A 27,709-nucleotide genomic window follows, 5' to 3' on the forward strand; every position below is an offset into this window, starting at 1 on the left:
CTGCTAGTAAGCCACTTCATTTAGTTTCTCATAATAGGCGATGGTTTTGAATGGATTTAAAGTACTTGCTCACACTGCGTATTAAATAAAGCAAGTTAAATAATGAATATCGTATAGTTCTTTAATTTGGCAATTTTGCTGTAAAATTGTAATTGGTGGTTTTTAATTTGGCAATTTTTGTGTACACGTGCATTACTGAGCATGCGCATTAATGATTGATGGTTTTAATATTGGCGATTCTGTTTGCAAACCGCTGATTGCCAAAATAAAACTCCACCAAATTAAAGCGTTATACATTATTAAAGGCAAAAAATTGCAAAAGCCAATATTACAAACCACACCAACTCAAAGTATTGCAAGTTTATTATCAAACAATTCCTAAGTATCTCAAACCTAATTTAGTTCAATCACTCTATATTGGACGTGAGTTCCTAACTGTATCACTTTAGCTCCTCCATTAACAGTGAATGACAAGTCTCCATTATTAATGGAGAAGGAGGCAGTGGTAGGTATGGTTTCTACTCCATTGTCTTCCTCTCCCATAACTGGAATGGAGCGAGAATCAACAAGGTACCGCCATAGCGATACTTCAGCATTACCTAGTAATATGACGTAAGATTTAATAAAATACAGATTGTAACAATGTGTGCTCATAACTTAAAAATTATTTGTCACAATCAGCTCAAACTTTTCATATAGCATAACAAAATCAATGTGTATCAGAAAATGTAATAAAAATTTGGGGGTGATTTTAAAGCCATTTTTTGGAAAAAACCACGGGCTATAGCCTTGGGTATTTTTCAGAATTTTGGCATTTTCTTAAAATGGTCGTAACTCAAAAAATTGAAGTTGGAATCAGCTCAAACTTTCTACACAGCATAAGGACATCAATATGCATCAGAAAATGTAATAAAACTTTGAGGTGATTTTGGAGCCATTTTTTAAAAAAAAACCATGGGCTATAGCCTTGGGTATTTTTCAGAATTTTTGCATTTTCTTAAAATGGTCGTAACTTTAAAAATTGAAGTCAGAATTAGCTCAAACTTTCTACACAGCATAAGGACATCAATATGTATCAGAAATTGTAATAAAAATTTGGGGTGATTTCGGAGCCGTTTTTTGAAAAAAACCATGGGCTATAGCCTTGGGTATTTTTCAGAATTTTGGCGTTTTCTTAAAATGGCCGTAGCTCAAACTTTCCAAATAGCAAAAGGACATCAATATGTATCAGAAAATGTAATAAAAATTTGGGGTAAATTCGGACGTCATCTCTCAAAGTTTACATATTCATATTCTTTTATAATGTTATACACTTACCAGAGACTTGAGCCAAACGTCTTATTCTATCAATAATCCTGGGCACAGTGTCACCATCATATATTGGTACAGCCATTGAAAAGAATGGAACACAGTGTTGAGGATTAACAGCAGTTACCATAATAAGAGGCTATAGGTAGAAGTGACAGTAAATATACATGTAATGGTACAGAGAAGTAGATTGGACTATTATAAAGAGAAAGAAGAGTAATAGATAGAATGTGTAAATTTATAAGGCAAAAGTTTTGCTGATTACCGTATAGCAGGTATATTCTGTCAGAGTTTAATTTCGTTCTTTTCGTTCTCATTCCTTGTGGAACAAATATTTTCCAAACATAAAAGGCGTTTCCTCAATGCCACGTGTACAAAATGGCTGCTTAGAACGAAAATAAAACGAATGAAAATTTCTAATCCTGCTTAGAACGAACATTTTTCCAGATGAAATATACCAGCTGTACGGTAATACTTTCACAAATTCTACAAGTACTGTACATAAATGAAAGTTCTATAGTCACATTCAATAAATAATGATGATCAAAAATACAGTCAAGCCTGTCTTTATATTAATAAATAACAATATCTAAATAATAATTAATAATAATAATATTACTTTATAAGGATCAGCAGAAAACACTGATATTGGTCGTCCTGGTATACAGTCTTCCTTAACTTTTGCTTCCTTAGCAAGAGTGACATTCTCCACCCACAACTCACTCAACTATTAATAAAGTCACATGACTATCACATGATGAGGGGCTCTACCTCAAGTGAGCGTGTGAGATAATTGAGACTTCTCTCAAGAGCCTGTCTCTCATTGAATGGAGTCTTGAGATCAAGAGCTTCTTTACCTTTAAGAGCTAAATTAGACTGAGAGGGAGAGAGAGGGAGAGAGAGAGAGAGGGAGAGGGGGGAGAGAGAGAGGGGGAAAGAGAGAGAGAGAGAGAGAGGGAGGGAGAGAGAGAGAGGGGGGGGAGAGAGAGAGAGAGAGAGAGAGATTTCAGCATGTGTACTATGTAGCAGCTTATAACAAGGAAATCTTGGCAATCTTTAATTCTGGCATTACAATTTCAATACAAATTTATTTTTTGGCTACGTGTCATTAAGAATATGTAAAATGAAGTAATATGACAGTTCTGATGCTGAAATTTTTTAGCATAGTATTATCAAGATCAACTGCCAAAATTAAACTTCACTATTAATATTATTATTATAATTATTATTATTATTTAATTACTTTAATGGACTGTACAAAAGGCATCACTTTCTTCATGAATGGCTTCAGCTCCTCCTTCACTTTCAATTTCTGTAGCACAGTGTTATTATCAGGCAATTCATTAGTATCCTAAATAGACAAGTTAAAAAATATCATATAAATAGTCAATTTCTTAGTGACACATACAGCACATGTACATGTATAATATAAATGTACAGAAGATTAAGTTTATCCATGATATATTGTATAAACTCATCGAGGCGACTAAACAAACTTATTTTCAAGAACTATAATTTTAAAAGCTAATTTGGCTGAGGCAAAGCATAAGGTAAGAGCTAATTTGGCAAAAAACATGGAATAGAAAGCAAACACATGACAAGGAGACATCATAAGGAAACTGTTCCTTTGGTTTAGTTCAGTCTTGCCAGTCTAAAAGAGAAAGTGATACTTGTCTCTATCATTCAATATTGAGAATATTTCAATAAGTTTCGCTGTTAATAGAACCAACAGTCACTCTGTTTCTACTTTTGGCCAAATTGAAGGCAAGAAAGCTAGTCCCCACTGTATTAAATACTCAAACTTCCATCCTTTGTGAGTTGATAAATTGAATTGTTAAAATTGTTAGTGATAGTAAAAATGAAGGTCATACTAGTCATTGCTTTATTAATTCAAGTCTCCTTGTCCCTGGAAATACCAGATGCTGATGACAAGTTACACATATACGCATTGCCACTAGTAGGAGGCTGTACAGTGATACAGTGTCCTAAAGGAGAAGAAGATGGAGCTAAAGGAGCAGTAACCATCATTGATACAGGCAAGAGCAGCAGCAATAGTATCGGAGGAAAGGATGTTAAACGTTTCCTCAGTGGGACCACAATTAAACATATATTTCTTACTAACTCGAACAAGAATAGCCGGAAATATTTTAAAGATATCCTCAACTCGTTTAAGCAGTACATCCCCGTACACCACCCGTGCAGCTGGAAGAGTTACGACACAGGGAGCAAATATGCACAGCCTAAAGAGATACAACAGTGTAGCTCAATCAGTGAGTGTGACTACGAAATAGAGTTATGTCCTGGAGTGACAATCTCTGTTGTTGCAGCTGGATTGGGAGAATGTAAAGGTCGTGACGACGGAGCAAATAATATTGATAGCTTGATAGCTAAGATGACATATACTGGTGCAGATACGTATGGCTACGGCACGTACGTAACGGCACTCTTTTCTGGGAATTTTGAAGCGTCTGGTAGCGTCGTTAGCAGGCTCATTGAAAAAGCCGGAGAGGATCTAAGCGCTGATATATATCGGTTGAGTAATGAAGGGAATTATCCACTAGCTAATAGTCGTACGCTCTTAAATGCAATCAAAGCTCGCTATGTATTCACAAGCAGCGAGCATAAGAAGAGTTTGCCACGCTGTGAGATTTACGATTATTACAAGACAAATGATAACATTGATCATGTGGAGCGACACCCTTATACGTGTTACGATGCAAATAAAAAACTCACTAATATTGATCCTGAGGTAGCCCTCTATGGGACCAATGTTTATCAGCCGGACGAAAAGAAATATAAAAAAGTATTTTTTGTGTTGGACTTTTCCATTAATAGCAGCGGGGACATTGGGGTGAAGATGACTAACGCAAAGAACTAGTCACTAGATGGTGTTGAGGACTTAATATTTATTAGGCGAATGTTTGTATATATAGTGAATTAGTTTTTCTTCAGTATTTTTTGTCAAATAAAGTGTACTGTACTTAGATAAATATTATTATCCATATTTCTAGTATTATAGAATCAAATTTTATACTAATTTTTAGTGAAAGTAGTGACACATAAAATATGAAGAAAAAAGGCTTGGAATTAGCATAACCAAATCCCAAAAGGATTAAAATTGCTACACAGTACATAAGATGAAATTGGCACATTTATACAAGTATTGATAATTACTTTATCATATAAACTTTGCAGTGCTGAGAGTATGGACGCCTGCCAGGGAGGATACTCATCAGCTACATAAATAACACCAAACTCAGGCCTTGTCAGTCCAAGACCTTTCTGCAATGAACAAACACAACAAAAAACACATAAATAGATTATAAATATACTTATACTTGATAATATAGATGGAATATAGTTCACTGTAAATGTATAAAAAATCTTTAAAATGCAAGATACAGTATACAAAGTAGTAGAAGAAAAATGATTTGTTTTTTTAGGATTTTATAACTGCCAAATTACAATGTACACGTATGTTACTGTGATAGGTTAAGAGGGAGAGAAGGAGTAATAAAAAGTACCTTTTCTCTTAATTCCATCATTTTTTTCATTCGGACACGAAAGTCGTGAGTGACGTCTGACAGATACTGACTCTCTTTCAATATCAACTCATCAACTGGCTCAGTCTCAGGCCATTTGGCAGCCATTATACTTTGTTCCTATAAAAAGAGAGAGAGAGAGAGAGAGAAGGGGAGAGAGAGAGAGAAGGGGAGAGAAGAGAAGGAGAGAGAAAGAGGGAGGGAGAAAGAGAGAGAGGGGTAGAGGGGAGAGGGGAGAGAGAGAGGGAGAGAGAGAGGGAGGGAGAGAGAGAGAGAGAGAGAGAGAGAGAGAGAGAGAGAGTAAACTCCTAGTTGTACAAAATAAAAAAGATGTTCTTACTTTCCCTAGGAGTCCCCAGATATGTTCAGTAATGTGAGGACATATTGGGGACAGGAGGAGGCACTGAACTTCAATGAACCTCAGGACCAGCTGCCAGTTCATGCCATTCTCCGTTGAACATAAATCCCGATAACGATCCCTAGCAGCCTAAGAATAATAATAATAGTTAATTACTAAAAACTACACTGTCTAATGAAGTACTTAATACAGAGGTGTCCTAATTTCAGAGGTACTTTTGTATAGGCTTGTACCAATTGGGACATTACAAAATGTCCTCATTATAAAGGTGTCCTCATTATAAAAGTGTCCTTATTATAGAGGTGTTATATTGTACATTGAATAGATTTTATATTGTCATTATTATTATTATTATTATTATTATTATTATTATTATTATTTATTACTTGTAGGTCATAGAATCCAGTCTTGATTCCCTCCCTAAAGGTTGCCCTCTCGTAATGATCGTCCGTTAGTTTTATCGCTTTGTTAATCTCGTTATGAAACACTCTATCTTGATAGCTCCAGCTGCTCCTGCCATCATTTCTCATCTCGTCTTTAGCAGCCAAAACTTCCTAATAAATGCATGGGATTCTATTTAATGCACGGGATTCTAATTAATGCACATCTCACAATATACTGAAATTTTACACTGCCATACAGTGTAGCTTGTATATATTTAAAATGTAGCAAAAAAGGAATTCTCACTTTTTTCATTTTTGGCAAAATTTTGGCCAAAGTTGCTGTACTATAGTACAGGGACTTTGGCACCATTTTTAAGGAACTTTAAAAATTCGTAAAAATTCTAAATTTGATTGGAATCAGTTCAAACTTTCTACGCAAAATAAGTACATGTATATGCATCAGGAAATGTAGCAAAAATGAAGAATTCTCACCTTTCCATTTTTGAAAAAATTTGACAAAAGTCCCTTACTATAGTACAGGGACTTTGGTCCCATTTTTGAGCAACTTTTAAAATTCGTAAAAAATCCAATTTTGATCGGAATCAGTTCAAACTTTCTACGCAACATAAGTACATGTATATGTATCAGAAAATGTAATAAAAATGGAGAATTCTCACCTTTTCATTTTTGAAAAAATTTGACCGAACCCCCTGTACTATAGTACAGGGACTTTGACTTGATTTCGGAGAAACTTTAAAAAATTTGTAAAAAAATTAATTTTGATCGGAATCAGCTCAAACTTTCTACGCAGCATTAGTACATGTATATGCATTAGAAAATGTAATAAAAATGAAGAAGTCTCTTGTTTTAATTTTTGGCAAGATTTGCTCTGAGACCATGTACAGGGAATTTGAGCCGATTTTTGAGCAACTTTAAAAATTTGTAAAAAATCTAACTTTGATCGGAATCAGCTCAAACTTTCTAGGCAACATAAGTACATGTATATGCATCAGAAAATGCTATAAAAATGGAGAATTCTCTCCTTTTTATTTTTAGCAAAATACCCTTGGTCTTCAGTAAAATTTTAAAGAAAACTCAAAAATAATTACATGTATTTGACTAAATACTGCATGTACATGTACATATGACAACAATAAGCTACATAAATGAAGTACATGTTGATAAATGTCATGTAGATGTACAGTCTTACTTTGACCCACTCCAGTTGAGTGTACAGTCTCAACAGTCCAGCATCAGCCATTGTAAAGACAAAGTTAGCATCTTCCAAGCCATCACCAGCATCAGCTAATGCTAGCCTTGTACCTTAAGAGGGAGAGGGAGAGGGAGAGAGAGAGGGAGAGAGGAAGGGAGAGAGGGAGAGAGAGGGAGGGAGGGGGAGGAGAGAGAATAAAGAATGAACAGTAGTAAATGTACATGTATAGTGTATGTGTGAAATAAAGAAGTAAATATAATTGATAAACATACCAAAAGAGGATGTACATGTACATGTACATTACAAGCAAAATTTAAAAGAGAGGAAAAAGTGCATGTACATATACTAATGTGTCACTACATATCTACATGTAGATTCCTGTTGCTTACTACATGTACATGTAACTAACCATCAGCTGAGAATCGTTCAATAGATTGTCTCAATGTCAAGAAATTACCAGTGGACTTGCTCATCTAACAAAAGATAGGGGATACATCATTAAGAGTAAAAAACAGATACCCTTCCCTCCCTCCCTCTCTCTCTACCTTTTCAGAATTCAACAAGAGATGTCCATTCCCTCTAATACCCTCGGGCCAGCGACAGTACTCTCCTGACGAGAGGCTCTGAGTCTGTCCCTCAGTACGAGCAGGAGTGGGCCAGATTGCAACATGATTGTACACGAAATACGTCAAGTGGTTTGGGATTAAGTCCTTCCCAGAGACTCTTAGAGTCAGTGGGTACCAGTAGGAGAACTCACGTCTTAAAAGACTATAATATAACAACAAAAAATTAAATAAATAAATAAGATAATTTATTATAAATTTGATGTACATGTATATAAACTAAATCCCATCTTTGCAATTCTTACATTCACAAAAGTACACTTGGTACAGTACAAGCTTTCAAATTTGTCTTCACTGCACAGTTGGCTGTTGTAAACTGACAGACACAATTTAATTTTAAAAATCAAAACACAAGAAAATGTCAAAGACTCAAAAATGGCACCAAACTGATGGTTGCAAAATTCAAATAAACATGAACTTTTTTGTGGAAATATAAAAACTTTTTGATAAAATTTTGATAATAAATGAAATTGAAAGAACAGGACCATAAAGTCCTTTCAAAAATTGGTGCTTCCAGCACACCCATTGCCCTACAAGAGTAGACACTCAGTTCTCAATTGGACCTTATATAGATCCAAAACTAGACAATAGCATGATGGGGCGTCCATTCTAAATATGTTTAAGTACAGGATGTGGTCTGTTAGTAACATAACAGTTATTGTAAGAGAATTTATACTTCAGAGGAAATTAATACAGCATAGCACAAAATTTTCAAGGGCTTTAAATTTTCGTAAAAATCTATTTCACGCATTTAATTTTCACCCTTTAATTAGAAATGATCTAAATTTTCATAAAAATCTATTTCACGCATTTAATTTTCACGCTTTAATTAGAAACAATCTAAAATAATGATACTATAAATAGAACATGATATGCTATACATAATAATTATAGTACATGATACTATAAATAGAATATAATTACTTCAATGATTCAGTTGGTATGTCAGTGGCTGGTGGTGCTCCTCCAAAGAATATGTAATCCCAGACCTCCCTGGATAACTGCTCCGCCCTGTGACATCACATTACATCATAATTAAAACCACATGCATATTACGTAATATACATGTACATGTATACATAAAAGTGAAACAAAATTTGAGTGTATTTGAGCTACTTTGAAAAAAATCAAGGCCAAAATTTGGCTTCTTTAAAATGTTCATAACTTAAAATTTTGCCTCATGTAGTGAATGTACATGTACCTCTATGCAGTATTACATCATATGACATCATCACACTAAATACACCATACTTTATTCCTAGTGGTCCGATCTCAGATCCATCGACCACGCCCCCCTGCAGCAAATGGGCCACAGTGTAATAAGCCATGTATATAGTAGAGTCTGATAGAGACTCAATGACGTATTGAGGGTCCCAGGGTATCTTAGTACCCAGCCCGTAGGAACGGGAGCAGGCGTGTTCATGAAGCCAGTCAAGTGTGGACTCAAAATTGTTACGAGCTTCATCAGAATAACTGTGAGGATTAAAGTAGAATAAAATCATGTATTTAAGTAGGCGTGTTTCCTTTCCTTACACTCGCAATCCTTCCAATGCTTTCCTAGCAGCTGCTTTCCACTCTTTATCGCCATAATCCAAATACCTGGAATATAATATTAAATAAATTTACATGTACATGTATAATGAAGGGATTCATTATTATGAACAAAGTAACCCTTTGAATACTACTAACGTACATGTAGGTACATGTATGACCACCATTGGATCTATAGGATTATACATGTACATGCAGTTCACACAGTACATGTGTACAATGTAGATACAAATGTACATGTACATGCATAGTGAAGGACTTCTAAGTTACATTATACACGCAGTTCACATGCATTAACATGTACATGCATTATAGCTAACCATTCATCACATAATGTAATGTACAATGTACTTATAAATGTACATTGTACATGTATGTGTATTATCAGTCTTACCATTGGTCACAGAGTGCTACCACACACTTATCTCCTGATCGAGATATGATAGTCTTCTCTGGCTCTTGATAAAGGACAGCTTCATTATTATCAACCATCAATGACTGGACCTTCTTCTTGGCATCTTGAACCTTCTCACCTTTACACAAACCAACCGTCATTACCTGAAATATAAGTATATAAGCATAATGGGTTTACTAGCATTTCCTGACACATATACATTTACATATACATTACCTGAAATATAAGTATACACATATATATGGATTAATTTACTTTATTAGCAGTTTCTGATGCATATACATGTTCTTATGTTGTGTAGAAGTTTGAGCTGATTCCAATAAAAATTAGATTTATAATGAATTTTTAAAGTTGCTCAAAAATTGGGCCAAAGACCCTGTACTATACCATATAAGTGGTTATTTTTGAGGGTTGCAAATTTTGTGGACTCGCGAAAATTAAATCCGCAAAATGTGGTAGAATTTACGAAATTAAAATCAAAGAATTGGAATTTTATTAGATTTCACAAAATATAGGACCCATGAAAATTACCGGCTATACGGTAGTACACCAAATTTTGGCAAAAAAGAACAGGAGAACATTCTCCAATTTTATTATAGATGTACATGTACATTGCTGTTCTTGCATTAATACTTACTCCTTCATAGAATCCTTTAAGGTAAGTCATTTCCTTTGCTTTGTCAAGCTGCACTCGATCATTCTGTGACTGAACCTTCATCTGGTCACAAGCAACCTCTGCAGCCATGTCACCCAAACCAGGTATGTGGATGATTGGAACCTGAATCAGAATCAAGTATGGGAATGGAAGTATGGAAGTATAAAAAATAATAAAATATTATTTGATGTTCTTACAGGATCAAAAGGAAGGACCATTTCATCTTTAATACCATACTTCTCCCTAAACGCCTGCAGGAAATAAATGTTTAATTATATACTGTAATATAATAGTGATAGTAATGTTAATAGTGATAATAAAATAATTGGTGACTTAAATAGTGTATGTACATGTACATGTACATAAAGAGATTAAAATTAAAGTTTTTACTTTCTTCTTCTTGAGGTCTCTCAAAGCAGCATAATCATCAGGAGCATCTGATGGAACTGAAGTAACTACACCAGTACCTAAAGCATGATAATATAATAATAATAATAATGTCAGGACTAGCGTAATATTGTAAATCCGGCTTTACGCTCTATGTTGAAAGTCATTGTGGAGAATTTTGAATTCACCTGGGCTCATTAATTATTCATAGCAATTGGGGGTGTGGTCAATTAATTAAATGCCTGAAAAGTTACTGAAAGAAGCCAGTTACCACACTAAAAAAACTGATACTACATACAAGCAGTTGTGGTTATAAAAAATGAATTATAGTGATGATCTCATAATAACAAAACACACCTTCAGTTTTGATTACCCCCCACTACCAGATCCTGCAGCCTCCTATGAGGCTATGAACCATTTATTCAATAGATAAGAACAGAACGTGTGGAAAATAAAGGCCAATGCACACGAGCAAATTAACGTATATGTTACGACAGGAAGTGCTTCTATCCTTACCTTACGTAAACGGTGGTCATTGGTTTATAGAGCACTTCCTAGTGCATGTTCATTTAAGGGCTTTTTTTATATCTCAGTCAAAAAAGAAAGCCTAGCTGTATTCTTAGGACATTTATAACAATAACAAGAAAGGAAACGAAAGAGGAACAATAATGGATCAACCATCTATCTTCTTCATACTACTTGGTATACTAATTGCAACTTCATTTATCTTAACAATTATAGTGGCAATAGCCGGCTGTGTCTGTCTTACACGAGAGGAGATGCTAAGGAAAGTGTTTCCATTCATTAAAAAGAATGGCAACCATAATGTGATATTTGGATATATTATTGGCAAAAAATCTATCAAGTGCCTTTACTATCAACTAACATTGGTTGTTGCATTCACTCTAACTGATATCTTATGCAATACTATTGTCTCCATCTCTTTTAAATACAATCCTTATGATGGACTCAACTGTTATGGGTACTGCAACAATGGCTCAACAATTAAGGTGACTTCAGAAGAACAAGCTGACATGGAAGAAGTATTGTCAATAATATGTGTTGGCTGGAATTTTGATATTGCAAGAGCAATAGGACATACAGTAGCTTTGCTGACAATTGTATGGATATTAGTATATATAGTACTGTGGATCAAATTAAAGTGGTGGAACAAAATCATTACTTGCGCTCGGAATCGTCAACTACGACTTAGTAAATGTTGCCTCTGTATGTTGTTTATATCTCATTTTTTTTCCCTTTTTTGGATCCCATTTGCAATAATAGTAGGAGATTCGGTCATTTATCTATTACTTACATCATCTGATTTACCTCCAAATGGTACAATAGACCTCTTATTAATTAGTATTGTACTGCAATCAGGGATAGCAATATTCCCTGGTCCAAAGAAATCAAAATCTTTGGCAGAATACTGTAGAGAGGCAGTGGAAGATAACCAAGGAGAAGAAGAAGGAGCTTTAGTACCAATAAAAGACAGATTAAGAGAGAGAAGAGTCCAAGATCATAGAATTGACATTGATCTTTTAGTCGAACTGGCAGAACAAGAATGTAAGAAGACACTGGGTGACATGTATCACTATGGTACTGAAGATCACATTAACACTATCTATGAAAATGAGATGAAGACAATTGCTCAAGTTGCCTACCATAAGGTAACCACTAATGATGGAGGAGCGCAGTATAATAATGGCCAACAATACAATACAAGACAAGGTGCATCTATTAATGGCCCAACAGAAAGAGATAGACTACTAGGGAACACCAGAAGAAATAACAATAACTATTCACATTTCAACTAACAACAAAACTGATAAACATTGTGTCCTAACTGTATACCTTTCCTACTAATTACTACTGATTACTACAAATAGTTGTTCTACTAAATACTACTACACTCCCTACTTGCTTTAATTACTACTAATTACTTTTGCTGTCTACTGTAGTTATTTTATTTTTAGTTGTTAGCTATTTGAGTATTAATATGACAATATGCACGTGTATGGACTGTGGACACCCACAGAGCCCATGTGACACTCATGTGACATACACATGTACCTTTGTCTTCCTTTATAGTGAGCATTGGCAGTGTATATATGACATCATAGGAGGTCAATGGAGCCTTCAATGACAATCCTAATATATCCTGGGGAGGGGGAGGAGGAGGAGGAGAATAAAATAGAAAAAGATTGAGAGAGGAATACAAATGTACATGCATAAGTACACATACACATTCACACTTATTCTTCATTCAAAAGCTTTTCTCAACGGTATAAAAGGATGTCTCAAGCTGTAGTACCATATAGTGCGAAATCTTCGAGGGAGTTAAATTTGGTGAATTGCTAAATTGCAAATTTATGGTCACGTGCCGTATAATGGCTCAAAATGGCAGATTTTATTTTGGCAAATGGCTATCAAAACGCCAAATTCACTAAATTCAACTCCCTCCTTCTATACAGTATATTCCTAGTCTTACCTTTCCCTTTAGTGTCAGTACTGGCTCAACTTTCCCAAAATCCTTCGTAAACCCCTGACACGACATATTAAGAGCCGAGCGCCGAGTACTAATGAATATTTCCCCAGAAGTCAATTCATAAGCCACATAATCCAGATCAGGATGGACCCAGCAGTTGGTCTGACCGAACATTGTCTCTGGACGTAAGGTGGCGGCTACCAGGAACACTGAGCGACCAATCAGAGACCTGGAATAAATCACATGATAGCAATAAATAAATAAATGATAAAAAGTAAAATCATATGTACATGTACATATGGAACTCCTTCTATGGTAAAGGGTATATATACATGCATGTAGGCAATGATGTGGAAACTGCCAGACATGCCAGTCATTGTCTGGTATTGGTGAATTTTGTCCGATTTTGGGGTCCATTGAAAGGACAAAATGACTGTTAATTAATTCATTTTTAACAATAGCAAATGGACAATTTATAGTGTGAAGTTGGTGCAGCTACAAGAAATAAAATAGTGGCTTCAAATGGGACAATGTTTAAGACTTTCCAAAGCAGAATAAGCCATTTCTAAACATCTAATGACTTGTCAACTACTTGTTGTACGTGCCATTGGCCTAGCATCATTTTCATGCATTTTCTTGGTATCGTGCTAAGTCCGTTAGTATTAACAGTGAATAGGACAAATGTCTGGTAGCAAAATTATTTTTTCCACATCTCTGCATGTATGCATGTACATGTATATATTACTTTTTCTTTGGTAAATGTACATGTACATTATGATGCACTTTTCATTTGGCTACAAGTGATTATTGATTACACAATGTATAACAATCCTTATTACTAATAACACTGTTCATAATAATAATAATTGGTCATTTTGTTTGGTACGGGCATTAATTAGAATAAAACAAATGTTAATTACCAGGTGCTAAATTTTAATTAACATACAACAAAAACATTAATAACATTTATAATAATATTTTTACTTTATTTTGTCAGGGAATGGTTCCAAAGCTTTCATCTTAATAAGTGTGTACTCTTGGGGCCCCACCCCCTCACCAGAGATACGATCATGATCCATACAGGGCTGACCGTCCTTTATTGAATAGATAGTGTGTCTGAAGAGAGAGAGGGAGGGAGGGAGAGAGGATATAGTGCTGTATATAGTGTTTGCTCTTAATATTGTGAGGGCAGAGGTTTCCTACAGATCTCAGAGTGTGTTATTGACAAACTGCAGACAAAATGTGCTTTAGAGTAACTTTTAAAATTCGTAAAAAATCTAATTTTGATCAGACTCAGCTCAAACTTGCTACGCAGCATAAAAACATGTATATGTAGGAAAAATTATAAAAATCGAAAATTTATCACCTTTTCATTTTTGGAAAAATTTGGCCAAAGTCGCTATACTAAAAGTCACTATACTATAGTACAGTACTTTTGTCCAATTTTAGAATAATTTTAAAAATTTGTAAAAAAATCTATTGTACCTTTTTCCAAATTTAACTTTTCCTCTATCCTTCAGTGTCAGAAACTGCCACCTCACGAATGAATCATAATAAGGATTGACATCAGTAGTGATGAATGACCTCCGCCAATCAATCTGTGAACATATTAATAATAAATAAATAATTACAATTGCACATGTGAATTTTATAGTAATACCACATTATTGTGGTATAATGTACAGTATAGCCTCTTTATTGGGCCCACACTACCTGTCCTTAATACAGAGGTGTCCTCATTTCAGAGGTACTTTTGTATAGGCTTGTACCAATTGGGACATTACAAATGTAATCATTATAAAGACGTCTTTACTATAATAGAGAGGTCACATTGTACACATGCAGTAGTACATAATGAACAGATATTCAGTAGTTTAAATAATACATAATAATAATACATACACACTATACTGTACAAAATGTACGTGTATCTGAGTTACGAATTGATCGGTAAATATACATGTACATGCATTATATAGAACAAATACAGTATACAACAGTTAAGGCTGGTTCACAATATTACGCTAGTCCTGACGTTACGTTGACGCTGGAATCAAATCTGGTTTGATTCCAGAGGAAAGCATGCGTCAAAAGGTCAAATCGCCCACACTTTTGATTAAAAATTGACGGTACGTTGGCCTAGCGTCATATTGTGAACCAGCCTTTACACAGTTGTTGAGTAGTGCAGCTATTAATGTTCATGTACAGTATGCAGTGATTGGGTGATGGTAACTCACTCTTAGTCCAAGAGCCTCCAAGTCTTCCTTAGCCAAAGGAGGGAAATACTCCAACCAGTGACTAGCATCAGCAAACCTTTAATATGAACAAGTTAAAATAAAATAAATAAAATAATAATAATTATTACATGTACCATTATTGGTGGGAGTAATATTTGGCAAATTTGCCTGTGGAAAGAAATTGGTGAATTTTATATTGGCGATTTTGTGTCACGTGCCATTGAGCATGCTCAGTTTGAAACAAAATGGCGGATTTTATATTGGTAATTTCTTCATAGAACCACCAATTGCCAATATTACATGTAATTCCTTGCCAATAAATCATCTTGTACGGTAAGTATTAGTAACGCGGTAGCGTTACTAAGTAGGATTCACCCCCAAACAAAATGGCTGCCACGACTTTTGCAGCCTTGCTATTAGACTACATGTACATCTACAAAATGATGAAATTACTACTATTAACCTTATGTACATGTACATGTACATGTACATGTACATGTACATGTACATGTATATTAATAATAATAATAATAATAATAATAATAATAATAATAATAATAATAATAATAATACAATACATTAATGTTATGTTAGTTCCTCTTACTTGGCTATCATATCATCACTCATTCCGTAGTTCCTCATAATGTTCCACTGGTAATTAGGACCCCCTCCTCCCTTAGCCACAACTTTACTCTTTACCTAATTAATGCCCATCAAACACACCCACACATGTAAATCACATGATCACCTTCTTGGCACGTTTCGTCGGATCAACCTGAACACTGGTCCCCACCTCTTCTGGCTCCTCCTTCTCAACCACTTCAGGAAATTTAGGAGGAAAACCGAAATCCTGTCTCTCCATTTTCAATTTATCAGCACAGGCCTATATACATGTACATGTACAGTAATATTACTTAATGTACCGTATATTCTTAAATAAAAGCCGGATGCAAATAAATGCCGGGTAGCAATAGAATTGAACTATAAACCGCTGCTAGGCCAAGTTTTATCTTACTTCTTCAAAGTCCAAATGCCATTTTAAGAAATAGACGCCCGGACTTTTATTTAAGGAAATACCGTATAGCAGGTAATTTTAGAAGAGCTAAAATTTGGCAAATTGCTAAATTTTGGTGGTTGGCGGATTTTAATTTGGCAAATTTGTGGCCACGTGTCATTGAGCATGCGTATAATGGCTCAAAATGGCAGGTTTTTATTTTGGAGAATGGCTATCAAAACGCCAAATTCGCCAAAATTAAACCCTTCCAAAATTACTTGCTATACGGTACGGTACATGTACATGTACAGTATTATCACATGACTCTCACATGATCCTTACCTTAATAGGCATACCAGTACAATGGAATGCAAACGGGAACAAACACCTCTTCCCTTTTAGACGATAGTACCCTACAGAAAACTGTTACCGAGGCAACAATTGTCATGGCAACGGTTGTCAAGGAAACGATAGTCTTACCTCTGCCTATAAAATAAAAATTGCGGTCACTCATTTAGTATAAAGGAAAAGGTGTGGTCTGTTTCTATGGTAACCTTACCTTTGATATCGTGAAGGTGTGTCCAAGGTGGAGCTGTCCATTCATGTATGGATAGGGAAAGGTCACAAAGTATCTGTTACTGTGATCAAACTCAGGACCTCTGTCTTCTGGCTATTAACAAGGATTAAATTAAAAATAATTATAATATTATTATTGTTATTATTATTATTATTATTATTATTATTATTATTCTTACTTTAGGTGCATCAATTTCAAAAGTACATTCTCTCTTCCATTTAGCTTGACACACTCTCTCTATCTCCCTCAATGTATCTTTCTTGTAAAACTAAAATGAGAGAGAAAGAGAGAGAGGACAGGAAAGACTAATACTGGACTCACTGTCATTCTGTATGCTATGCCACGTGCTGCCATGGGCGTGGCTATCCCGCCTACCTTTTATTTTAATAATTAAACTGCTTGCAGTGAATTGCAGCAGAAATAACTGCAAAGCTAGTTAATCACGTGACTCTCACCATACTAGTTGATACATGTCACGTGACCAGAAAGCGATGTGTAGTAAGAAAATTCGGTCAAGCAACCTGCAAAGTGTATAATGTTAAAAGACAGTAAACGACACCATGTAAACAATCAGTACATTGTGCTATAACAAAATACAACATAATGTTAGGATAGAAAATTAAAAAAAACCTAGCCTATAGCATCAAGAATAAGAATGAATCACTATTGGTAACTGTCTGTAAGGCTGTTCCTGTTCATGTTTACTAAGCAATAACCTTTTGTGTTCTTCAAGGAAATCATTTAGAATTTCTTTTTCATCTTTGGCAACGATCTGGATATATTCAATTGAGGGATGAGTGAATACAGTTTCATAGAAATGCTGTGTTGTTTCTCTCCAATGATCAATGGATAGAAGGAAATCATTATCTTTAGTACATTTTATCCTCAATTGCCTGATGGTTGTACTTGATTGTAACATGCCCATAACAGCAAGAATAAAGTGTGTCCCATTAACTTGTGAATCTAGCTCAAAGTTTATCTCTGTAAGATATTTCATATGAGAAATGGCATCAAATGCAGATTTCACCTCCTCAGTGGTTGAAATTGAAATATGTACACTCTGTAGACTGGTATTGTATTTGATATATGATGGTGGGAAATAATATAAGGTATAATAACTGTGCTCATTCTGACCAAAAATCTCAAAGTATGAAAGTGTTTGGTTAAGCCTCAACATGTTCTGTACATTGATATAAACATTTGTAGTTAATATTGTTATGTTCACTTTCAAAGCTTTAAGTGTAGTATTGTTTTGTAGAATGGTTAAAAGCTCACAAACACTTTCCTCTGTATCCAATGATACTTCAAGTACACAAAGATTTGGATGAGATGAAAATATAAGTTGCAATGGGTGTGAATAAGGCTGTACATGTATCAGACAGTGTAATCCATCACCTTGTGGAAGGAGTGGCTGTGATGTTGTAAAACCTCGTATCTCTAAAGCTTTCAATGGCATATTTATCTCCTTTATTTTTAGTGATGGTGTATCACTATCCTGTGTATGCAGTAAAGAAGAACTGCCTACGTTCAGTGATAAAGCTTTTATTGTAGTATTCTTTATTAGTAACTGCTCAAATATTCCTTCTGGTATATTGGTCGAATATAAATGAACACGAAATGATGTTATAGTTTTATTCTTTGTCACACCTTTAATGACAGCAGTAACAGTATCTAAAAATGCATCATGATTTGTTTTAATTCTCATTTCTTGTACTGTTGTGTTTTTTTCTATACAGTTTTCAAGTTCCATACTAGCATCAATTGGTTTATTTGCTACTGCAAACTCGGGACTGTTCGATATTAAATGAAAATGCAATATTTTCAGCTGTGAAAATTTGAATAACTGTAATAATATCAAATAAGTGTTGTAATGGGCTTCAATATGACAGTAAAAATAACACTCTTTTATACAAAAAAATGAGATTTTCTTTGCTAATGCAATACCATCATCTACTCCATTCATATATAAAATACATTCAAGTAAGTTGGATGTTAGAGAGCCATTAGTTAGTCCTGAAGTAAAGGTGTTCATTTTCTGTTCATTTAATGCTCCCAGGTCCAGGTGATTCCACTTTGTGTTGGAATTATCAATGAAATAACTAAGACACAACCAGTCAAACAAAGACAATGTTGCTCTATCAAGACAAAATGATTGATTAGCAATGGACTGTGCTAATACTTGACACAGTTTTGTGTTCTGTGATTCATAAATTAGCTGAATAAGAAGAATCGGAAATTCATCAAAACAGATAGATAAATAAGTATAAAATAGTAGATCATCATATATGTCATATAGCACTGGTTTGATAGCAGGATTCAAATAAAATTCTGAATGGCTACAATTCTCAAATTCAGTTGATGCTTCTTCCATATACTGCAAGCCAAGCTGCTTAGCATTAAAATACTGTTGATAGCTCTCATGTTCAAGGTGAGTTAGACCTGCCACAAACCTCAGACACATTCGAAAGTGATCATTATCAAAGTGATCCTTAAACACTTCCTCTGTTTTCTCCTCATGCTTAGCTATCCACCATGCAGCTAGAAATTCCTGTATACTCAAGTGAAGGAACTGATACTTCTCCTCGTCATATTCCATGAAAGTCGTCATCAATCCAAGATAGTCTTCCTCACTCAGTGACTGTAGTTGATGTGAAGAGAATGTCATTTGTGTACTGGCCAAGTTAGTATAAGCAATTCGACACAATTCCAGAAAATGTTTTGCTAACTCTGGAGGTAATGAAGAAAGACTACCTAAAGTACGTGGGTTAATGTCATGTCTTTTAACATGTCTTCTGATAGTTTGTAGGATAAAGTTCTCATACAGTTGAGTGAGCGTTGTTGGTAAGTGTCCTCCTTCTTTACGATAAACTAAGATAACCATGGAACAGACTAGTGGTACATAACACAATGATTTAACATCACCTCGTATTTCAAGATCGTTAATGAGTTTCATTGCTAGATGTGAATCAACAGAATCCTCAAGTGTTTCTCTTATCACATTTGCTATTTGTTTCTCTGAAAATCCACAAACTTGTATGTGTTTGCTAAGGGAAGACATTTCTAAAAGTGAAGAGGAAGCATAGCTACGAGAGGTAACAATAACTGAGCAATGAAATAGCATTTCTCTGTGGATGATGCTAGTAGCTAATGAGGACTGCCTGAATTGCTCACTTAATTCATCCCAACCATCAAAAAATATCAATAATCCTTTACCATGATTATTTTCAAACCATTCAGCTATGGAGGACATGGCATGTGCACTACTTCGATATATAAATAAGTCAGCAATTGTTTTTGCTTCAGCAATCTTAGCATTCCTTAAAGGACAGTAAAGTACCAGGTCATAGTGCTGATGTACAAGTGATCCATTGGACCACATGTTTAACAGTTTACGACAGAGTGTTGTCTTGCCAATACCAGGAGGACCGTCTATTACTACTCTTAGAGAATCTTTATTTTTTGAGGGTGCTAAAATATTTTTAACTGTTATTTCTCTATTACCATGCAATCTAGGTATCCTATCAATTTGACCCCTTAGCAGATACCAAGCTGTTTCTACTTGCGAAACAAATCGATCCTTCTCTACTAGTGCTAATCTTCCAAAAAAGTCTTTCCCAACTCGAGGGGGCCAGTCGGTAGCAACAATCAGTTCAGCGTTGTACTTTTGTCTCATAATTTCAGCATATTCCAGCACATCATTAGGAACTGGTTCAACCAAGTGTGAATCATGATGAAGTGAATCAGCAATGGATGGTGTATCAGTATCATCATGTACCAATGACTGTACTGACTCTTCTATATCAGAATCAACAAAGGATGGTGTATCAGTATAATCATGTACCAATGACTGTACAGACTGTCCTATATCATTAAAATAATAATAATTCTACTGATTATATTGAATTATTATCTAATATACCTAAGGTTGGTTGGCTGACAGTAAGATTTGTTTGTTGTAATTCAATGATTCCTTGTTCTTGCCTAGGCTGCTCATTATTATTATTTCTGCACATCATTTTACAAAACCACTGCCAACACTTAGCAATAGTACTAGTATGCTCCATTGAACTACCTGTAAATGAGGCATAGATTAATTGCATATTTTCAATTATTAATCATCAGTTGTATGGACACACACAAACCCACACTCACACATTATTATTATTGTTTGGACACACACACACTGTGTACATGAAAGGCAATTAATTTTGATTATCAGCTACACTTAAGCGTCACCGCAATTAGACTATAGTTACAGTATTCTTACTTAGAGATGCATGGGATGTTCCCATAGGAGTGACTGTAGATTGACCTGTTAAAAACAATAAAAATCAACATAATTATGAACACATTATACACTTTATTCATATTACACTACACAGAGATCTAACAGTCTTTACCTAATTGATGCAATATAGACTTAGCAATATCTTTCAACTGACGATCTCTTTGATTTCGTAATACACCACAGATATTAATCAGGTACTGTTGTTGATCTAAAGAGGATTCCAATCTTCCTTCAATAGCCAATACAAGTCGGGCGGCTCTTTGGTCGTTAGATAAAGCAGTTGTGGTTATTATCTCTTCTTTTGTTCCGTGTGGTATCAAGTCTTTGGCATATAGTGCACTAGTTAGTTCATAACAATTAGAGGCAACAGTTCGGGTGAGATCATAAGAATGGATCTGTAACACTTCCCTTGGATTACCTACAAAATTGGATTAATAAAAAATGCAATGAAGCCAACCATAAATGAAGGAATTGAAATTCTATTGCAGGCAGCCTATGGTATATCTAAACTACAGTTACAACAACTTCTTCAGTTTGATGAAATTGCACCCCAGATTGCAAGCAATAGAACTGCCTTGTGAATGCATGGATAAAACTGTATTTTAATCTTACCAGGGCCTGGGTTGAGTTCAATGTCTCCTGATAAGAGGAGGAGGAGGAATATTATCAAATAAAAAGAGGAGCTGGTCATGTTAGTACTGTACACAGCAAAGTGTAGCAGCATCAACGAGTAGAGTACTTGCTTGACTGCAGTACCAGTTGTATAATGCAGTTGGGAGTAGCAGTAATAAGAAATAATTCCTATAAAAAACATTACATAGTGAATTGTACAATCATAACAATATTAATTGTACCTATTAAATGAATGAAATGGTTCATCAGTAAAATGATCATCAGAAAAACATGAGAAAGAGCCAAAGCAGTAGCTAGATCACATCTCTTGCCTAGTGAGGATGTACTGTGAGGTTTAAATGAGGAGCTAGTAGCAGGTCCACTGCTAGTAGATCTACCAGCAGCTAAACAGCAACTCCACAGGCCAATACTTGCTCTCCATTGAGAAAGATCAATCATCTTGTAAACAAAGGTGCAGATAATGAACTATCCAGTGACTAAAGACAATCAGTTACTTCAAGTATACATAAATCCACTCAGTAATCTAAGAGCTACTCAAGCCTAAGGTGAACAAGATTACCACAGCCCTTAAACCCGACACTACTAAAAAGTGTTATAATAACTCTTACCAAAAAAAGATATGTTAGAATTTATAAATTGTGGTATGTCACAACTATATCGTGCTTTGCAGGTTGTTTTACCAAAGCTTTCTCACTAACACATAACCTCCTACCTCCTAGTCACATAACATTTAGTGAAGTATAGTAAGAGTCAAGTAGCCTGCTTGGAAATAATGGGTCAAGCAAGCATCAGATAGCTATAACAATAGGAATGCAATCTATAATGCTTCACTATTAACAATCTGATAGTATACAGTACATTTGATGTCACATCTACAGTTCCAGTTCACAAACAATACGTGATACAACTGAGTCAAGTGTTAATCAAAGGCAGTTAGGTATCAATCATACACTCAATGACTATGAGTGAATGATATGAATCCAATCAAAGGCAGTTAGGTATAGTAATGGGTCCTCTCTGTATGAGTCTCCTTGTAGCATAGCAACCCTGGGCCTCTTTACTCTTCTTCTTCTTAACAGGCGGAGGTCCCTCCCGTAGCTTCAGGAAATAATGAGAATAATACTTGTACATTTTCCCTGATTGACCCTTCCCATGGTATCGGATACGCTTGAGGTAAGTTCCTTTGCCAACATAAGAGGCAGACACATAGAGGTTGTCCGGATTGGCTTTGTGTATCTGAATAGCATTCCTCTGGGTCTCTTTTATTGTCTGAGAGAAGAGGGAGAGAGGAAGAAAGGAAATGAATAAAAAAGATTAAAATATAAATTAATAATCAGGACATTACAAATACAAAGGAATGAAATGAAAAATAATTATAAAGGGAAATTAAGTTAAACAGGTCATTACAAATACAAAAGCAATGAGAAATGGACAAACGAATGATAAATAGTAATAAAGACAAATCAAGTTAAACAGGTCAGAATTAGGACATTATAAATGCAATGTAGAATAGTATCACCTGCATCAGTCAAAATAGACACCTACATGCATGGGTCAGCCATTACTACAGTTTATATAGAGGAGTGTCTTTAAATCAGATGATAGTGATACAGAATAGAGTGGTTCTACTATACAAAGGACCTTTTATACACTACCTAATATGGTATTATGAATGGGACAACAGCAACTGTATGTCATAGATCTAGTGAAGTGTCCAGTAACCAGTGGTTCCTTTTAGTGAGGATTGATTGTAGCATGTACATGTAGATTGACATTACCATCATCATTACTAATAGGTTACTTATCTGACTAATACCAACACAAAAATTATACATGTATAATCATGCTGAATGTTTTAAAGTTCTGTATTAATGTATTAATTATTTATACTTACGTCTTTGATAAAAGTAGCCACTTTCTTATCCGAATATTCTAATTGAACCAAAGCATCTACAACCTTCATTCGCCTTATCTGAAGAATGAATAATGAAGAAGATAGACTTCATTACTAGTGTAGACTTTATTTAGGAGCATTTTTATAAATTTTCCTAATACATATACTTTGACCTGATTCTGATCAAAATTATAATTTACAAAGTTGCTCAAAAATCAGGCCAAAGTCCCTAATACAGGGTCATTGGCCAAATTTCGCCAAAAATAAAAAGGTGAGAATTCTTCAATTTTATTACGCTTCCTGATGCATATACATGTACTTATGTTGCATAGAAAGTTTGAGCTCATTCCAATCAAAATTGAATTTTTTACATTTTTTTAAGTTGCTCAAAAATTAGGTCAAAGTCCCTGTACCATAGTACATGGTCATTGGCCAAATTTCGCTAAAAATGAAAAGGTGAGAATTTTCCATTTTTATTACATTTTCTGATGCATATACATGTACTTATGTTGCGTAGAAAGTTTGAGCTCATTCTGATCAAAATTGGATTTTTTACGAATTTTTAAAGTTACTTAAAAATCAGAAAGTGCTAAATACATTATTATTATTACAAAATGGCCGTCAGTACAAACTACAGTTGCTTACCACTTTAGCAACAAGATTCAGCTTCTGTGGGCTCGTCTTCACTTGCTCACAACGACCATAAAACTCCTAAACAACATATTAATGACACTTCACTGTATCATTAACATACTCTATAGGGAGGAGCCTGTTCTTGTACTGTAGAAACTGGAGTAGTAGTAGAAGCAACAGAAGTCATCCTATAACTACAGACCCAATAATACCAATAATATTAATAATAAATAACTTACAATTGATGTCTATGGGGGACTAGAAACCTCCTAAAAGAGGAAAGGATAGAATTTGCTTTGGACGCCATGACAGTCCACGTGTAATAAGTAGGTGTGACATATTATTAACTGAGCCCGCCCACGCACTACAAGCCACCCTCATGCAAACGATGCAGTCGGTAAATATTGACAGTTTTTGCAGCCACACGCTATCATACTCTACTCCTACATTGCATAAAATAACAAACACTACATTATAATAGTAACTAACAAAGCTCTGCCTTCCATTCCACTCAGCATTATAGTATAAAGATTGAGAGAACCAGCTACTCTATATAGATCTATGGCCCGGAAGAGTAGATCAAGTGTTGATATGGGTGAGGTAAGATCATTAGACTTATATGTAGGATTTCTATTGACTAATATCTATTGTTTTCTTAGTCTGCAATTAAACTGGCCCTCAGAGAACCAGTAAGTATACTGTATAACATTCTTTGTATTATACTTTCACTCTGTCATCATTGTAAAAGATTAGCTCCTCATTCAGAGCTCATGAGATGATAGATATTAACAATACATGCACACAAACACACTATAACATGTACTAAAGCCTCAAGCTCACAGTGCTATAGAACAGCATCACTGATTATTACAGTACAGTATAAATCTATAATCACATATTGGTATAGATTCATATTCATTATTAAGAACTTGAGCATATGGGCTTAACACACTATAGCTACATACAGTGTTAATATTCATTATACAGGATGGGATAATAGTGAATTACATTATTGATGATGGGACGCCATTGGAGCTACTCATGAAGACGTACTGTCAGAAAAAAGAACACAATAGGAAGAACGTCACATTCACATATCTAGGGACACCAATACTGAGCATGCAGACTGCAAAAGACCTCAATATGAAGGACGGAGATACTATTGTAATACAAATTAATGAAGTAACACAAAAATGATGTATTTTAATATGACTATTTTTATCTTTTTATTGTCTCCACTTAACTTCTTTATATGCATACAAAATGTGCATTAAAAATATTAAAATAGCTTGCTTGCTTTTTGAATTAAAAAACCTCTTAAAAGTTTAACGATAATATTATTATGATCCAGACATTGCAAAGCTGGTTCTCTTTGCTTGTCCTAATTCCTGATCATAACTATTCATTTACACATACATATACAAATAATCCATTAAAAGTGTCACCACTGGCTAGTTCTTTGCTTGATATTTCTATTGCTACTGCTTGACTTCTTCTTAAAACTAAATCCTTTAAATGACCCAGTCATCATTCCTCCATCCTCTCTCTTCACTTGTGGGTCTAAGCCACTATTGCTGCTGCTTTGTGGGTGAGTTTTTTCTTTAAAAGTGTAGCCTTCTTCTTCGTCAGAAGACACTTGAAGTCGGCTTGATTTAGATTGTGAAGGCTGTGCTTCTTCTCTCTCCTCTTGATCTTCATCTTCTTCCTTTTCCTCTTCAACAATTTTCTGTGCTCTACAAAAATAAATAATGATTACTATTAATCAGAGATATTACCAGAACATTACTGCCTGCATATAAGTATAGGAAGAAAGGAAAACTTGAAGACTATTAAAGTAGCAACTATATTCTTACCTTACTGCAACAGTTTGCCATGAGCCATAAGGATCAAACCTCTTGGCAGGAGGAGGTTTCTCTCCTTCTCCACTCTCCTCTCCTCCTTCTTTCTCTTCATCATCATCATCACTGTTTTCTGTGTAGTATTTAACTCTAGCCGCTAGCTCAGTGAATGGCTGCTGTAAGAACTCATCTTTCTCTTGTTGCTGTCTCAGCCATTGAGCTTGAATACTATCATCCTCAACACTAAAAGATAATAAAAATACATTAGATTGGATACATGTACAAATACATGTACATGTTATTTCAATATTTCTAACACTTGATGCATAATTAGAAGTAACATACATACCGTATTAATAAAACTTTACTATTAATAATAATAATAATAATAATAATAATAATAATAATAATAATAATAATAATAATAATAATAATAATAAAAGATACATATACCTGGTAATGTTACTAGTATTTGAAGATGAGACTGGTACTATAGATCCTTTGGCGTTACGAGTGAAAGTACCAAAGACTGAAGAACCTTTAGGAGCACTGGACTGCACTGTACTCTTAACTGATGTATGGGAGGGCGTGGTCTTGAGTTCAGGTGGACACTCCCACTGAGAAACTAAAAAATAAGTAATTTTATTTTAAAGTTTTTTTTACATTTTAATTAATTAATATTATTAATTACTTCCGGTCAAAATGTGATAGTAATAGATACGACCTTCAGGTGATAACAACTGTTGCCATGGTGATGGTGGGGGCGGAGGTGCTGCTACGTCCTATAATAGCAAAAATATCATGAAGTCATACTAATAATAGTCTAATAATAATAATACTAATAATAGTCTATACAATATGCACACATGTTCATGAATGAAGTAAAACAAGACATTTTGTGGCCTAAAGTTTTTTGTAAACCCATTATCTAATTTTAGGATATTCTCAAATTTGTTTCGTGAATTTTCAAAATTCATGGAAATTCCAGGGTCACAAAAGTTACAGTAAAACACACTCATTATATTAATTAAATAATTCAATAGATACAATATGATCATTACTGTAGAGCTCTTAGCCTCTCCTCCTCCTCCTCCACCACCACCTCCTCCTCCTCTCTTTGGTTTTGACTTCATTTTCTTTTCTTCTTCAGCTATTGCTTTCTTAAGATAAGAAGAATCCTTCGCTGGTAGACCTTTCTGGTCTCTTTTATAAGCTGCTTCTGCTGCCTAAGAATAATAATAATAAATAATTAATAATTAGAAGATAAATGTAAAACATTATGTATGGAAGCAATGAAGGAAATATTTGAAATATTGCATATACATTACATAGTATAAATAATAATAATGATAATAATAATAATAATAATGATAATAATAATAATAATAAATGTGGCTTAGCCGCTTCCCTCCCCTTCCTTCTGTCTTGGATGGGCAGATTTAACTTTGTTTTCTTTTGTTTGTTTTCTTAGCTAGTTTTTTTCTTATTTTTTCATGTTTCCCTTTTGTTTTTCTGTTGTCTCCTCTGGGATCTCCCTCTTTCCCCTATTTTCTTCTTCTAGTCATTGTTTTTGTACATGTTCGTTATTTTTATAATAATAATAATAATAATAATAATAATAATAATAATAATAATATACCATATAGGGGTTGTATTTCACTAGGAAGAAATTTCGCTAATTTCACATTTTTA

The 27,709-nt window shown here is 34.6% G+C and overlaps 5 protein-coding genes across 5 annotated transcripts in view; 1 reads left to right on the forward strand and 4 right to left on the reverse strand.

The window, feature by feature from the left end:
* Positions 1-281: 281 nt before the first annotated feature.
* On the reverse strand, positions 282-17,130 carry LOC100638867 (leucine--tRNA ligase, cytoplasmic). Its single transcript, XM_020001337.1, has 31 exons — positions 17,053-17,130; positions 16,910-16,999; positions 16,714-16,824; positions 16,635-16,640; positions 16,497-16,577; positions 15,909-16,043; positions 15,765-15,859; positions 15,161-15,236; positions 14,409-14,521; positions 13,908-14,039; positions 12,927-13,152; positions 12,509-12,596; positions 10,439-10,515; positions 10,246-10,299; positions 10,031-10,171; positions 9,373-9,536; positions 8,961-9,026; positions 8,679-8,900; positions 8,352-8,438; positions 7,350-7,572; positions 7,214-7,277; positions 6,802-6,914; positions 5,595-5,762; positions 5,191-5,337; positions 4,833-4,970; positions 4,483-4,590; positions 2,552-2,659; positions 2,080-2,184; positions 1,928-2,035; positions 1,318-1,447; positions 282-599 (listed from the first exon to the last, which is right to left on the reverse strand). Exons 1-31 carry the CDS (start codon positions 17,083-17,085, stop codon positions 394-396), a joined length of 3,615 nt encoding a protein of 1,204 aa, XP_019856896.1. The 5' UTR covers positions 17,086-17,130; the 3' UTR covers positions 282-393.
* A 244-nt stretch (positions 17,131-17,374) lies between these two features.
* LOC109585322 (uncharacterized) lies at positions 17,375-22,208 on the reverse strand. Its single transcript, XM_020001335.1, has 7 exons — positions 21,874-22,208; positions 21,632-21,820; positions 21,132-21,437; positions 20,999-21,043; positions 20,651-20,803; positions 19,237-20,592; positions 17,375-18,633 (listed from the first exon to the last, which is right to left on the reverse strand). Exons 1-7 carry the CDS (start codon positions 22,088-22,090, stop codon positions 17,375-17,377), a joined length of 3,525 nt encoding a protein of 1,174 aa, XP_019856894.1. The 5' UTR covers positions 22,091-22,208.
* Positions 22,209-22,463: 255 nt separating this feature from the next.
* Positions 22,464-24,508, reverse strand: LOC100638995 (39S ribosomal protein L22, mitochondrial-like). The gene is made up of 5 exons (XM_003389366.2): positions 24,419-24,508; positions 24,301-24,373; positions 24,192-24,257; positions 23,547-23,624; positions 22,464-22,921 (listed from the first exon to the last, which is right to left on the reverse strand). Exons 1-5 carry the CDS (start codon positions 24,484-24,486, stop codon positions 22,637-22,639), a joined length of 570 nt encoding a protein of 189 aa, XP_003389414.1. The 5' UTR covers positions 24,487-24,508; the 3' UTR covers positions 22,464-22,636.
* Positions 24,509-24,661: 153 nt separating this feature from the next.
* LOC109585324 (small ubiquitin-related modifier 1-like) lies at positions 24,662-25,508 on the forward strand. The gene is made up of 3 exons (XM_020001338.1): positions 24,662-24,779; positions 24,839-24,868; positions 25,167-25,508. The coding sequence occupies exons 1-3, from the start codon at positions 24,741-24,743 to the stop codon at positions 25,374-25,376; spliced, it is 279 nt and encodes a 92-aa protein (XP_019856897.1). The 5' UTR covers positions 24,662-24,740; the 3' UTR covers positions 25,377-25,508.
* The window catches only part of LOC109585323 (WW domain-binding protein 4-like), a 6,447-nt gene continuing 4,190 nt past the window's right edge, over positions 25,453-27,709 (reverse strand). Inside the window, exons 9-13 of the mRNA XM_020001336.1 lie at positions 27,079-27,243; positions 26,709-26,799; positions 26,471-26,642; positions 26,033-26,260; positions 25,453-25,912 (exon numbers count right to left, since the gene is read on the reverse strand). Of these exons, the coding sequence (XP_019856895.1) occupies positions 25,621-25,912; positions 26,033-26,260; positions 26,471-26,642; positions 26,709-26,799; positions 27,079-27,243 (948 nt within the window). The 3' untranslated portion in view covers positions 25,453-25,620. The remainder of the gene's footprint in view (positions 25,913-26,032; positions 26,261-26,470; positions 26,643-26,708; positions 26,800-27,078; positions 27,244-27,709) is intronic.

Source organism: Amphimedon queenslandica, unplaced genomic scaffold, assembly GCF_000090795.2.
Source record: "Amphimedon queenslandica unplaced genomic scaffold, v1.1 AMPQUscaffold_13085, whole genome shotgun sequence".
Taxonomy (NCBI): Eukaryota; Metazoa; Porifera; class Demospongiae; order Haplosclerida; family Niphatidae; genus Amphimedon; species Amphimedon queenslandica.